Source organism: Megalops cyprinoides, chromosome 4 (genome assembly GCF_013368585.1).
Source record: "Megalops cyprinoides isolate fMegCyp1 chromosome 4, fMegCyp1.pri, whole genome shotgun sequence".
In the NCBI taxonomy this organism is placed as follows: domain Eukaryota; kingdom Metazoa; phylum Chordata; class Actinopteri; order Elopiformes; family Megalopidae; genus Megalops; species Megalops cyprinoides.
The window spans coordinates 25,408,112-25,424,255 of NC_050586.1; the positions used below are offsets into that span (position 1 = coordinate 25,408,112).

Consider the following 16,144-nt stretch of genomic DNA (forward strand, 5'->3'; position numbering starts at 1 on the left):
CTGCCTACCTCACACCGTCGGAGCGCCGGGCATTGTACTACATCAAAAAGCTGAGGCAGCACTCACCTGTAACTATAGCAACACGCATACTCTAAAATGACTATTGGTCACCCGTAACTATAACAACATGCATACTCTGTTTACTATTTGCAATAATTAAAATCTTTCCTCACAAACACAGCACTGTGATTTTTTTCTGTTTCCTGTTTTTCCTTTTGATTGGTCTGTGGTGTTTTCTAATGAACACCAACCTTTGAGTTTCAATGCAAGAAACATCTTTATTTAGACGTAGTGTTTTAAAGAGAGATTCTGAAATAATGTCTTTTCTTAGTGCAGTGGTTTATGAGAAAATAAGTCTGTCTTTACTTTCAGAAGTTTACAAAAGAAGTCTGTCCTGAGATTCAGAGGTTTAGAAAATAAGCCTGTCCGTGGATTCAGTGGCTTAGAACAGAAGCCTGTCCTTATATTAGAAAATAAGTCCTTAAATTGTGGCCTGCACTCTCCCTGTCTGTCCTGCTACACCGTGTCTGTCTGTCCTACTCCACAGAGTGTGTCTCCTGGCCAGTTACTGCTACAGACACCTGCACACAGTCAAACTCAGTTTCTGCTACATTTGCCAGGATGCTCTGCGTAAACTCTGCCGACACTGCAAAGGGTACCCGCCTTTCCCCTCTGTACATGCACCCTGTACCTCCCATAGTGGCAGATGCCACCAGCCTGTGTGAGCTGAGCTACACTGCTGTATGCTATCATTAGGAAATATGTTGGAAACACACAGGGAAAACTAACTCATACATTTATTTGTGGCTGAAGCAGTCTTGGATTTTGAGTTTGGGTTTTTTGTAAGTTCAAACAGAATCCCAACTAAAATGAGTTAGCACAAGGGATGTGACTTTCCTGCTGATATCCACAGTTCTCTGCATTACACATCCCACAAGAACTAAGTAATATTGAGTTGTTTTGCCTGGTTCCTCCAAATTATTTCTGTTATACACATAAAAGAAGCAGTTGGGCATGTTGAAATGATAGTGACTTTTTCAGTTAGAAAAAGAAAGGAAAAAAACAGCTATTCAGCCTGAGTCGTAATGTTGTGAAATATATTTATAGAAAGGACTTGTTGTCCATACTCAGTATGCACATATGTTCAGAGTACTGCCGTGTAAGCATGTGTCACAGGGCTAATACTGATTGGCTCATATTTAAGCAACTCTTTCCCCAGCCTGCGACTGCTGCACCTCTATGGCGCCTGCGACTTCCACAATGTGCAGGAGTTCAGACAGATCAATCACAACCTGGAGGCCAAGTGCGACCTCAACTGCAGACCTGAACAGCGCAGCTGGGGACCTGGGGGTGTATTAAAGTCAAGATGTGATCACCAACAGTGATGCGAAGCATCTACCATGTCAGCAGTTTGTACCGATTGCTCTTTGAAATGGACATATGGCATCATTGAAATATTGTGCCTATAGTCTGTATTTTTAAATACTATGTATACAGTTTATACAGTTTGTGTATATATTAGAATTCTCACTGGTAATTGTTTTGCTATTACTTAAACCAAAATAATGTTTGTTTTTAGCTAGTTGTTATTACGTAATTATGCTTTTTAAAATCAATGGAATGTATTTACATTGACGTTGCAAATGTTAGTGTGCCAATTATAAAAAATGAGCGACGTTACTTAACTGTGGAAAATGGTTCCAGTCTTAAGAAAAATGCTGATGTTAGGAGGATAGAGGATTCATACGGAAAACAATTGGCGGGAACTGAGTCAATAAATTGATGAATTCCAGCAGAAATTTCCGTCAGTAAACTCGTGCAATTTTAGATGACTGAGTGTTTGTCTCGAATGAATGGCGTCAGTCAATCAATAACCACCGTTAGAGGTTCTTATAAGGAAGTAGAGTGTGTGGCATTTTGTGGCCGAGGGGACAAAAGACTTCTGAAAACCAGACAACAGCTGGGTTTTCAGCAGTTTCAATGCCACAAGTGTATTGCATGTCAGGTGTAGGACATCATTAAGCTATTTCACATGCATTCTAGTGTCAACCCACAAATGTTATTCTGGTGCCTCCCAATGAAAACTCAAAACGCACAGTAAAATTATTTCCATATGTTTTGCATGCTTTGCCGTTCAGTCGAAAAGTGGAACTATAGAACTCCCACAGTAACGAATCCAATAACGAATGAATCATCTGTTTAGGTCACCATGGAAATTGTTTTGTTTGTATATATTGTATGCCCGTTCTTATCAACTCGATTACAGCGCATTTATACTCGACGAGTTCTTGGCCGGATGCCCGAATCATGTTGAGTCTGTTCCTGTTCCTGCGCAAGGTAAACTAAGTGAGCGTGGCGTCAGCAGGTCCTGACTTCTCGCCCCGCAAGGTGACAGAGCTACAGGAACAGGCGTCATTTGACAGCTGTTTCGACATGAGGAGAGAACCGAGAATAATTTGCTGTAACTTGCAAGTGTAAGACTTTTTAATTGTTTTGTGTTTGTTTTTGGTAATCTATTTCAGTGTTCTTTTTGATGAGCGATTTGGATTTCATCATGTCTTTCATTTTGGAGCGGATGGTGTGCACAAGTGGAATTTTTTTTGAAATTCTATAAAGAGCTTTTTATAACTGTAAGGGACTTTCACTGATAAGACAGGGGCGATTTACTTTTTTCTTCATGGAGCTAGCTGTTGACCAAGACTGGTTGCTGTCGCTCTTCCACGCTTGTGATGTGAATAATTCGGGACGGATTGAAAAAGAGGAGTTCTTCAAAGTCTGCTCAGAACTGCGCGTACAGCCAGCTGAAATAGAAACGATATTCTCAAAACTAGACGTGGACAAGGACGGATCGATTAACTACGAGGAGTTTACCAGTGGATTCCAAGGAGTTTCAGAGCTCGTTTGCTTCGGGGGGATGGAGAACGAAAGCGAGAATGGGGACAGGCTCGCTCTGGCGTGGGAAGAGTTCCAGCACCGACTCGGAGAGCAGGCAAAATTCATCCCAAGGTATAGTATGGACCAATGGAATTGATTTTTAACTACTCATCAATCTCACAAACAGACACTTAAAATGACAGATTGCATCACGGGCATGCCGAATCAAAATGGAAATGAGATTTTTGAAAGATACGTGGAAATTTTTTAAAACGGGATGATTAATGCCTAGACTCCTCAAGCCTTATGATGAATTTAGGAGCATTATCATTAATTCATACTTTGAACGGAGGGTGAAAACACAATAACATATTTTATCAATGGTAATGTAGATTCGTCATAATCTATAAAGTAAAATACTGTAAAAAGCTATTGTTTAGGAACCATCGATATGGAATGCGTAAAGCCAATATGTAGGCTATTTGTTTCCACATTAATCACAACTAGCACTTTCCCTTATCGGATCTGTTAGGTTGAATATTACAATCTGATCCTGGTGTCTTTACTTTCCGTGCGTTTATTAATCTACCCAGTTAGAATTGGCTAAATTCCTGAATGGAAATAGGCGTTTTTCAACTGATGAAGTAGCCTATGTTTTAATGTGAAATATGAGAAGAGAAATACAAGGTCTTGGGTACACACGCTCATATCCTAACCCCATCCCAGGTTTGTTTTGTGAAATTTGTGTTTTGATATCTAGACACAAGTTTCATTACTGTTTTCCTGGTTTCATTTTTTTCTTTGATAAGTATAAAAAAGTAAATTTTAAAAATAAGCAAAATACTTGAAGATGGAGTCCACGTATATTGCCCATTTAAAACAAAAAAGGGGTTTACCCTTTTCCCATGACACAGACAACTGTAATGTTAAGACATAGGCCAACTGAAATTACCTTCTAAATTTTGCAGAAGAAATCACATTTACAGAATGCACACAGAGATAGTAACTTCAATACCAGGCTTCGTATCTGCTACATATTACTATGGCAGAGACTGCTATCTTTGTCGATGTTTGAACACTAACTGTTCAGGCATTGATGGTTCGGCGCATGATCGAAAGGTGCATGAACCCGAGTCGGGCAAGTTGTTCTTAAACTGGTTTAAAATAACGACTTTAAATGGAATATATCAAAATGAAAACAATGAGAAAGTTTGGTTAGAACAGTTAATCTGTGGCTAAACTGGCGACTGTGCATTCCATGGCATGTACTATCTACGTCTATTCTTATATTGGCCTTGGTGTTAAATTAATTAAATTATGTTATTTTTTAATAGTACATCATTACCCCGAGTGTTACCAGTGCAAACCCAACAGGCTTTATTTTCATTCTGAATTCTAAAATGTGTGATCAGGTGCTAGTCAAGGTCCGAAAGGAGACGCAAGAATAAGAACGGTTTCCCATGGCTATAGACAGGGAAGATTGCAAGACTAAGTTATGGAGCCCGTATTGACGCTTCGGGATGTTATGTTGCAATCAGCTCTTCTGACCCATCTGTTAGTGTCTGAACTTGGAAGATAAATTATTGTGAGCCTGTATCAGACACAAACAGCCCTGGGATCATGAATCAGAATTTTGACTGAGGTTGGTCTGTAGTTTAACCAGGAATCCGGTGGTTATGCAGAAATGACAGATTGGCTGCGCTGATCTTTATGCTCAGATCCAAAATGGCATTCTTCTGGTCTCACATACTGGTAATAGCCATCTAACATTGTACAGCTGACCCAGAGTCAGTTCTGAAAGTACAGCTAAACTGTAACTGGATCAGTTATCCATTGGTGCAGGTGCAATGGTTAGGAACGGTTTAGAAAATGGTATTAGAATAGAATAACTCCAGTGAGGTAATGCTGCTCTGAAAACCTACCTCGTTCTATGAGCTGCCCCTTTTGGTTTCAGAGTTTTCTGAAGCTCATTGAAGGTCATGAAAACCAGCCTGATTTGCAATGTTCCCTGCTTCCTGGGTGGTGCTTTAAGGCTGTCTGTGGACAGAGCAAACCTGTTATCCTGGCTTGTCACAGCAGTTGAACCGTAACTGTTTATATCTACTGTTTACTGAGTACTGGCCGGCTTATGCCTGTCCACTGCCACAGGGAGACAGCCATGCCGACACCACCTCACATTCCTCCAGTAAAGGCCACCTGAAGATGGCCTGGGGATTGTGTCAGATTACACATGCAGTATTTTTTAATTAAGAAATAATAATAATAATAATAATAATAAAAACTGACAATGTGGTGTTGCAGGAATGAGCAGGCAGCAACGCTGTACCAGAACATACACCTGACTGAGCCCCGCATCCTGCCACAGTATGAACGAGTCATCATGAACTTCATCAGGGAGATCAAACTGCAGAACTCTGAGATGGAGAACCTGGCACTGGCTGTGAAAAGGTACACACACACATACACACACACTCATAAGCACACACTCATACACACACGCACAAATGCTCACAAACACTCACATACTCACAGACTCATGCAATTACACACACACACACACTTCCAATGTTTATAGCGCTCAGCTAAGGTGTATAGTGTTCAGTAAAGGTGTGTAGTGATTGGTAGAGCGATATAGTGTTCAGTGAATGTGTGTAGTGTGTGGTAGAGGTGTATATTGTTCAGTAAAGGTGCATACTGTTGGATTCCTCTATGCAGAGCTCAGGACAAGGCTGCAATGCAGCTCAGTGAGATGGAGGATGAGATGGACCAACGTATCAAAGCAGCTGAGAGCCTCACACAGCAGGAGGTGAGCCCCCCCCACCATCTCTGCATGTACCTGAACTCTCACTGCTTAACACTGACAACACCACCATTTCTGCCTGTACCTGTACTCTTAGTGCTTAACACTGACTGTACCACCATCTCTGCCTATACCCAGACTCTCACCATTTAACACTGACCACACCACCATGTCTGCCAGTACCCGTACTCTCACTGTGAAACGCTGACCACCTCTACCTGTGGCCTTTCTATGCTTCTCCACCTCTTTCTTGATTGTGCAATATTCCATATCGCTAGAGATATTGAGAAGAGATATAAGTGATTGGTAACCCTTAATACAGTTCTGGGTAAATAAGGGCGTACAGTGGGCTGACACTGGCAGGTGACTGTGTGTATATGAGCTCCTCCATCCTGTTTAAATACAGTATGACCCGGTGTAACTGTATTCCTGGCCATATGCTGCCTTTTCTCTGTCAGTCCCTGAGAAGTCTTATGCAAGTGGGCAGCGCTCGAGCTTTACTCACACATGCGCTGGTATTTGCTTTGGAGAAGCTGTTTACTCTCTCCCAGAAAGCAGCCCCACCTGCACACACCTGAATGCCTGCACACACACAGCCACACGCACACACACACAGACACAGACACATTACATTGCATTTATTTAGCAGATGTTCTTATCCAGACTGACTTCCAGCATAAAAGGACAGAAATGTATCCATCCAAGCTGAATGAGCAACAGTGTCAGACCAGGCTAACAACACTCCTAAATCAGTGAGTATGAGCATAACACTATTCAAGCCCTACCACAAGTTAACTTGTGCAACCTGACTAGACAAGGGAAGCCAAGTATGCTACCATACATCAGTCACTAGTTTACAGAATCCAAAGCACATCACAAAACTAGATGTAAAATAAACAGCAATACACACACACACAGACACACATACACACACCAAACTGATATATACACATACACACACGCTCGTGACCGGGCATTTTTTATCTTTTTCCTCTAAATCATCCATGCCTCTGTCAAGGTGACAGCAGGTACAGAAATAGTCAGTAGTATAGAAATAGTCAGCAGGGACAGAAACAGTCTGCAGGGACGAAAACGGTCAGCAGTCATGTGGTGATGTTTCCCCGGTTACAGCATTTATTTCCTGAAGCTGCCCTCAGAAACAGAAACTTATTCTTCACATGCACTGTTGAAGGGAGACATCTGAAACACTTTGCTTGGATGACCGCTCCTGAAAATGCACACAGTAACTTGAGAAATGACTGACCACATACTGGCTATTCCTGTGTCCCTTTGACAGAATTATGGGTCTGAGAGGCCTGAACGCACTGAGCGGATGTGTATTGCGGGTTGAGCATCTTGTCTGTATGCTGCTACTCATCGCTGTTGCTAGAGATGAAGTGTTGATATGCTTGTGGACTTTTCAGTAGTGATATGTATTTGCGCTGTTAAGTATCATTACGTGTGTACTGTTTAGTACTGATACGTGTGCACACTTAGTGTGCTAGTATTGATGTGTTTGTGTTGTTTCCATAGACCCCCACCCCCAAGCCCCTTTCCAAAATGTGTCCTGAAATAGTTCCCGATTTTTTCTCTCCATTTCCCTGTCTTATCTGTGGAACAAAATTACCTCATGGTGTCCAGTGCTGCTGGGTACACCTGCAGAGCACCTGCTCTTGGCAGACCCTCAAGGTGGTTTATTTTTCCAGAGCAGATAAAAGCAGAGCGGTTGTGCGCATGGCGTTCTGTCTCGCGCCTGGACATTCAGCGCTGTCCTGAGCTCCCCCTCCCTGCAGCAGGTGGCTGAAGTTTCCTTTCACTCACATAGACATGCTGTGTTCAGCACAGAGTCTCTCCTACATGGAAGGGACTGCTAATCAAGACACAGCTGATGGTTTAAAGCATTTAAGGCAATACTGAATAGAGTTCATATGCTAGGGTCACAATGAGTGATGGAGCTGCACAGCTTCTTCAGTTGGACTGGGCTGGATTTGTCCTTAAAGTCTATTACAGTATGGGGGAGTTCCCCCAGTCTCCAGGGAGCACAGTCATTTTAAACCTGCATTTTTAGGACCGTTTATCCTGCAACCTTGTTTGTGTTTCAGATCAACTTTTAAGCAGCCATGGCAACACAAATACTCTTTATTTTTTTCTGCGTGACAAGGGTGTAAGGGTGTCCATCTCGCGGGTAAGGGTGTCCATCTCGCGCCAAATGCAGCTTCTTCCATGGTGCAGCATCTCCATCCCCGTAATGGGATAGTGACATGCAGATGTTACTCAAGGAGAAAGTTCATTTAGAAACACTTACTCGATATTCTGATGTATTTCACTGGAAGTACATTTTTGAATGTTTCCTTTATCTCCTGTGTTTTACAGGAAGTGGATTTAGGAAGATATATCCTTTACTTCGTGTGTTTTATAGGAAGTGAATTTATAAGAAATGCTGTATCTCCTGTGTTTTATGGGAAGTGAATTTAGGAAGATATCCTTCATCTCTTGTGTTTTACAGGCAATGAAGAGGGCGGAGACTCAAGCGGCCTTGAGTGATCTTAAGCGGCAGCATGAGTCAGAAGTCTGTGAGTTGCAGCTGAAAATTCAGAAAATGCAGATGGTAATGAAGCCCTGTCTGAATAATAATAATAATAATAATAATAATAATAATAATAATAATAATAATAATAGTCATCGTCGTCGCTGTTGTCGTAATCATAATAACCAAGTGCCACAAATGCCACACCATCTTATTGTTAGAATCATTGTCTCAAAAACTGACTGGCATTTCTCTTAACAGATCGAAGATCAGTACAAGAATATCAACCTGAAAGATGAGGTGGCTGCACTCAAAAGAAAAATGAGTGAATTAACTTTGGTGAGATTTTACCTGTTGCTGTGCTCTACTGGAAGAGTGTAAACATACAGGCAAGTTGCTGACAGGAACTGCGAATGTGTCTCTCAGGAGAATCAGAGGTTGAAGAAGGAGCTGCTGGAGTCTCACACCAACATGGCCTTCCTGCAGAGTGAGCTGGACACACTCAAGAGTGAATATACTGACCAGTCCATCGACTGTGAGAGGTACACTCACCCATGCTGCAGAGCACTGTTATATACTTCTCTTACACACCACTGTTTCACCAATACAATCTCACTGTTCCCACAGCAAAACATCACTGCTACACCACTGTTACACAGAATTGTGTAACATACTGTTGTTACACACACCACTGTTAAACATATCACTGTTGCACACAACTCTTACACAGAATACTGTTACACCACTGCTATACACACTCTTACACATAACAGAGTTTACACTACTGTTGTAGACACCGCTGTTACACACACCACCATTACTTCACTACACCTTCAATTACAGCACTCACACACACACACACACACACACACACACACACACATACACACACACACACACACACACACACACACACACACACACACAATTTTCCCCAGTGTGTGTGTGTACTGTGTTGCTTGAGCTTTGTTTTGAATCTTGTGACTGTAGTAGGCTTAAAGTTCTGTGTAATGGCGGAGTAAAATCACACTGCCCAGGCAGTGTCCTGTGACTGTCAGCTCCTGGCAGCAGTGAGCGCGCCATTATCAACAGACCATGTGATGTCTGCGTTTGTCATGGTGGTAACAGGATATCCTGGAGTGACCTCATGCGCACAAAGAGTCTCACAGCACAGCACTGTTCAGCTCCGTGTTACCTAGCAACCAAGTCTGGAGACGAAATTCAAACAGCTGCTTTATCGTACAGCATTCCAGCAGTTTTAGTACTCTGACCTCTGTGTGTGTGTGTATGTGTGTGTGTGTGTGTGTGTGTGTGTGTGTGTGTGTGTTTATGTGTGTGCGTGTGTGTGTGTGCGCTGATGTTTGTGTTTAATTTGTGTATTTGATCTCTTTCCTCAGAGAACAGGCTTTGATGAGGGGATTCACAGATGAAAGGGACAGTTTGGAGCGTCAGGTCGAAATGCTTCAGTAAGTCACTCACATTCACACTCTCTCCCTCTCTGTCTCTCTCTCTCTCTCTCACACACACACACACACACACACACACACACACACACACACACACACACACACACACACACATACGCACACACACACACACACACACACACTACACTACACTACACACACCAGGAAGTCTCCCGCTGAGATGAACATGAATGGAATGGAATACTGCATTACACAGTATTATACAACACCGTTCACAGTACTAGTGGCAGTGGCATGCGGTCCAGTTTTGATGTCATGAGCCCTTGTTTACGCAGTTGCTCTGCACTGCAGGTCAGCCAATCGGAAGCTCCATGACAGTAACGATGGGCTGAGGAATGCGCTGGAGACCAGCCTGAGCAGATACAACCAGAGTCTGGTGAGTGCATGAGGACCCAGAGCACTGACTTCAGGGTGGACCTTATGCTAATGCAATATGGAGCCTGTGGTCCGGATTTGCGTACACTGAGTCCATTAATACACAGTAACATTGTGCACCAACTCATGTTTCCATGTCAGAATAGCAGGAGTTGTACGATTCTACTGTGACTCAGGTATTCCTGTGACTCAGGTATTCCTGTGACTCTGGCAGGCCTGTGACTCTGGCATTGCTGTTTTTGCTTTGTATCTGCACTCTGAGATTCCCTAGTTTACTCAGAGTATGTGGCGGAGAACTTCTTTCTTGTGAGAGAATATTTAATGGAGAAGCTCAGTTCATCTGACAGCCAGAATGAGAAGCAAAGTGAAGCAGCTTCAGTCAGAATGCCAGCAAGCTTTCATGTGAAGAACAGCTAATGCTGAAGTGCTTTAGTGATGGATGATGTAGAGGAGTTGCTTATGGGTAATCACAAATGCAGGTACAGTAACACAGTAAAGCTGTATGGGCATTGCCTGCTTACTAGCTCCTTATGGACGTTGTATCAACACACTGTAAGTCGAACTGGATAACAGCATCTGGCTCACAGTCGTTGGGACATAGTTTAAGGACAGATTTCAGCTGAATCTAATGGTAAAATATATCTAATGATGTTACTAACCTGCCAGATTTGTATTTTGGCTGATTTCCTTGTTGCAGTGACTGTGTCAAAGAGTAGAATGGAATGACAGGATTGGGGGGGGGGGGGGGTGCAGGGCAGGGTGGGGGTATATTTATATTTGCAGGACAGTTAGTTTGAGCCAATTTGTAGGGTTTTTCTTCGCTTAAAACTCTAAGAGTTTTAACGGGTTTTGTGCATTAAAATCTGTTAAAAGGCCAAATATTATTATTACTTATTATTACTTAATTCTAATGTGTTATTAATGACTTGATTCCTAACGTCATGTGATTTATGGTTTTATTCCAATGTGTGACCGACGATGTCATTCCAGAGGGTTCAGAACATCTCTCCAGGAAGTACTCTTTCCAGGAGCAGTCCCAAACTGAGTGACTTCCACTCACCATATGACAGGTATGATATGAACATGTCACCATGGGTAAACTGCCTAAGTCACAAGGTGCTGCATGCAAGGACAGGCAGGTGTGCCGTTATAGTCTGTGCAGTGATTGCATTACAGCATTAGGAGTGCTGTAGTCTGTGCTGTGCAGCAATCTCTGTATGGAACTTTTGTGAATGTTGAAGTTGTGACCTAAGCAAGCAAGGGCTATATGATGGGTGGGTGCACTCACACGCCCCTCTCCCCTCCCAGGCGGTCACGGTCGTCCCTCCAGGATGAGGACTGTGATTCGCTGGCCCTGTGTGACCCCATGCGCCGTACGAGCTGCGAGGTGGAGAGTCTGCCGGAGAGCTGCTTCGACAGCGGCCTGTCCACCCTGCGGGACTCCAACGGCTACGACTCCGAGGCCGACGCCCACCTGCACAAGAGCTGCCAGCGCTCAGCAGAGACAGCGGAGAGTCTGGGAGGGGACGCTTCCGACACTGACGTGAGAAACAGCACATGCGCGCACACACACACATCCTACACACACACACACACACACACACACACACACACACACACACACACACACACATACACACACACACACACCCCACACACACACACACACACACACACACACACACAGACACCTCCCACACACCCCACACACACTCCCCACACACCCCACACACACACACACACACACACACACACACACACACACACACACACCCCTCACACACCCCACACACACTCCCCACACACACACACACGCACGCACACACACACACACACACACACACACACACACACACACTCTTATGCAAATGATTTTCCTGCCTGATTACTTTCAGGTTCCAGACCTCCATGACGAGGTGGCATTTGGCTCAGATAGCGGCTCGGGTCTGACTTGGAAGCCATCAAATCCAGTCAGCAGGAGCAGTTCAGGAGCATCAACACGGAAGTGTCTGTCAGCTCTGTCCTCTCAGGTAGAGCACCCTGTTCAGGCACACCTGCACTGGGCTTTTAACCTACGGGGTTTAACACTCATGTCCAAAATACTGCTGGAGGGAGTGAAATCCATAATAAGAGATAAAAGCACGCCTAATTTATTAGTGATAACATAAGCACGCAATGCACTGAATGTGCCGATAAGGATGTGATATGTGGAATGTGATTGGAACTATATGGATATGGTGTGTTGAATATGAATAGAAGCATATTGATGTGCTGTGCTTTTGGCCTGCAGACAGACCCAGAGGACGCTGGTCTGAAGTACCCTGCTTCAGATAAAGCCTATAAGATTGTTCTGGCGGGAGACGCTGCAGTGGGCAAGTCCAGCTTCCTCCTACGGCTGTGCAAGAACGAGTTTCGCGGGAATGCCAGCGCCACGCTCGGTGTGTTTTTCTCACCCACTACATGAGTGTGCATTGCACACAGGACACATGTGTGACTCATATAGGACATGTACATCCAAGAGATAGCGATTATAGAGTTGTTACTATTTTTATGTTATTTCATGACATGATTCTGACTCCCATTTTGTAGATTCAGTGTTTCAAAAGTTTGAGGACTGGGGGGTCCAGTATATCAAGATTTTCTGTTATGAACTAAATACAATACCCATGTGGGGTGTTGCATTGCTTGGAACCTCCGGTATGTAATGAATGATTTCACTGCTCAGGGGTGGACTTCCAGATGAAGACATTGGTGGTGGATGGAGAGCCCACAGTCCTGCAGCTCTGGGACACAGCTGGGCAAGAGAGGTGTGTGTGTGTGTGTGTGAGTATATATGTGTTCAGATGTGTGTGTGTTACCTTTTGTTGCCTGCATTATGACTGTGTCTCTGCCACAGGTTCAGAAGCATTGCTAAATCATACTTCAGACGAGCTGATGGGGTTCTGCTGCTCTATGACGTCACGTGTGAGAAAAGCTTCCTGAATGTGCGAGAATGGGTGGACATGATCGAGGTCAGTTGTAACAACATGTATGTGTAAAAGTGGTGTGACAGTGTGTCATGGTGATTGTGTGTTATTGTGGTGTTGTGTTTAATAGCATGGGATGTAACAGAATTGTGTAGAAGTGAAGTGTGTGTATAATGGTGTATATAATAATGGCAACGTGTATCGTGCAGTGGTGTGTTACTGTGGCTGTGTGCGTAATGGTATTATGTGTAACGGTGGTAGTGTAAGTAACAAATTATGTTATTATGTTAGCGTGTGCGATAGGAGTGTGTGTAACGACAGCAAAACATGCTTTGGAGTTGGACTGTAATGCCAGCAGTATGTGTAATGGATGTGGTTTGTGTAATGGTTGTGTTTGTAATAGCGACAGCATGTATAATGGCAGTGTTGTCTGTAATGGTGTCTGTAGGATGTGTCTCAGGAGGATATTCCCATCATGCTCGTGGGGAATAAGGTCGATCTGCGGCAGCAGGCTCTGGAGGAAGGGATTGAGTGTGTTCCCACCAGCTACGGAGAGAAGCTAGCCATGGTGAGAGTCCCACTACACACAGAGATGCAGCGCAGAGACTCAACACACACAGAGACACAACACACGGACGCAAACACAGATAGACACATCTCACACACAGGCACAACACACACACACACACACGACATACACACAGACACAAAAAGACACACACAGAGGCACAGCACACGGACGCAAACACAGATAGACACATCTCACACACAGACAAAAGAAACACAGACACAAAAAGACACAGAGAGACACAACACACACACACACACACATAGATGCAACACACACACACACAGAGGCACAGCACACACAGACAAAAGAAACACAGACACAACATACGCACAGACACAAAAAGACACACAGAGAGACAACACACACACACACACATAGATGCAACACACACACACAGAGGCACAGCACACACACACACACACAACATACACACAGACACAAAAAGACAAAGAGAGACACAACACACACACACATAGATGCAACACACACAAACACAGAGGCACAGCACACACACACACAACACACACACACACAACATACGCACAGACACAAAAAGACACACAGAGAGACAACACATACAGACACAGAACAGACAAAGACAAAACAAAGATACAATACAAGGAGAGACACAACACAGCAGAGAGCTGCAAGCCTTTTACTTTGAGTCAGAACCTCTTTAAAATGTGCTTTAGAATGTTGTGCCGATTGCTTTGCCACTTACTATGGCAAACTATGTGCGCATTTGCAATCTCAGCACTGATGCCTGTAAATGCGGGGTTGGTGGTGTCACGCTGCTGTATTAGATGCACTGTGTTTGTTGCAGAATGTTGTTGAATGTGAGAATATCAGGGGAAGTCTCTGGCTTGCCAAGCCAGGCATGTGATAAGGATATGATAAGATTAATGCCTCACTTACTTTGTCAACCAAAGCGCTTAGGCTGTTTTTCGCTTTCATATTAAATGATTCTGTTCTGCACATTTGCACAGGGCTTCTTGTAATCAGTGACTTTATTTAATGAATTATTTGTTAAATTAGCCATAATTCAAAGTTCTGATGGATTTAGTTTGCCTGCCACAATGGTGGTAGATTCTTCTCACATGATTGGTTAGGTAATATGATACACTGTAAAGCAAGTATAATATGAAAGTATGTTATGACATTATGTGGTGTTCACTTATAGTTACACTCTTACTGTTTGTTACTGTGTACTTTTCAGGCATATAACTCGCTCTTCTGTGAGACAAGTGCCAAAGATGGCTCCAACGTGATTGAAGCCGTCCTGCACCTGGCACGGTAAGGAGAATCCTCACCCACATACCTTCAGATTCTCCTTCCTGCTTAATCCCAGTTGACTACACCTGTGCTGTTTCTTCTCCTGAACAGAGAGGTGACCAAACAGATCGAGGATGAGGACGAGAACTCTGTGACTGACCTAAGGGTTCACACCAAGAAGATCTCCAACCTCAACTGCTGCACCGGATAAACTCAAAGATTTCCAGTGTCAACTGCTGCACCAGATGAGCTCAGACCCAAGCTAAACAGTATCACATAAACATGCACCAAAGGCTGAGTGAGTGTGTGTGTGTGTGTGTGTGAGAGTGTATGTGTGTGTGTGGTGAGAATTGGTATTTTGTAACCTGTTCTTCACAAGTGTTTCCCCCTTGGTACTGTCCAGCACCTCACAGAAAGGCAGGTTAGCAGAGTGTATGTGACATTATATTTGGTTCTCCAAAGTAAATGCTCGTGTTGGACCCCATTGCAGATAATAAGGCAAGCTCTGGCCTTCACACATTCTGTTTTACCATCTAGATTTACATGAAATGCACTCCACCCAGCGGTATGTCTCAGGGGTCTGTAACACCCTGTCAAGGGTTTGAGCAGACCCGAATGGGAGTGGACCTGAGTGACAGTGGATTAGACTGGACTGGGCTCTGTGATGTCAGCAGAAAGTGGTATATGGCAACTCTAGCTGTGAACAAGGCCTTTGAACAATACAGCACATGCTCTGTCAATGCAAGTCAGGAAATGTGCCATGGAAAGTGTTAGATTTGGGAAAATGTTTTATCTGGATGTGAGGCTGGCAGTGTGGAAGTTGTCTGATGGCCTCTGTGAGATGACCGGAAAAGATTCTAGTACAGTGGAGAGTTTCAAGTCCACTGTGACTATGAGAGGATAGTAATTAGGGGCATGACCAGCTTAGGAGTATGATTGTTGATGTGGGGGGGGGGTCTCCTTGTGTGGTGGAAACCATTTTCACCTGAAGTGATATGACCTGGAAGTGCCACCGTTTTCCTTTCATCTGCAAGTTCCTTTCATCTCCGTGTGTCTGTATTTTGGCTCCCTCTTGTGGTGGAAGAAAAGAAATCCACAGAAGAATTACTGACTGTGCTGTCAACAATTAACCGCGTATCTGTACTGCCCAAGTTTACAACCATTCAGCCGTGAAAGCTAAAGGGGAACATGAAGCCACATGTTTCATCATTGTGTATGATTTTCTGTTTACATTGTTATATTGTAATTATGTAGATTTAAATAGCATTTTAC

At 43.7% G+C, this 16,144-nt stretch overlaps 1 protein-coding gene across 1 annotated transcript; it reads left to right on the top strand.

The window, feature by feature from the left end:
• The first annotated feature begins 2,455 nt into the window (after positions 1 to 2,455).
• On the top strand, positions 2,456 to 15,781 carry rasef (RAS and EF-hand domain containing). Its single transcript, XM_036527652.1, has 17 exons — positions 2,456 to 3,006; positions 5,176 to 5,322; positions 5,590 to 5,680; positions 8,181 to 8,282; positions 8,463 to 8,540; positions 8,628 to 8,743; positions 9,599 to 9,667; positions 9,980 to 10,064; positions 11,054 to 11,133; positions 11,372 to 11,606; positions 11,959 to 12,093; positions 12,354 to 12,501; positions 12,789 to 12,870; positions 12,960 to 13,074; positions 13,478 to 13,597; positions 14,817 to 14,893; positions 14,984 to 15,781. Exons 1-17 carry the CDS (start codon positions 2,678 to 2,680, stop codon positions 15,081 to 15,083), a joined length of 2,109 nt encoding a protein of 702 aa, XP_036383545.1. The 5' UTR covers positions 2,456 to 2,677; the 3' UTR covers positions 15,084 to 15,781.
• The last annotated feature ends 363 nt before the right edge of the window (positions 15,782 to 16,144 follow it).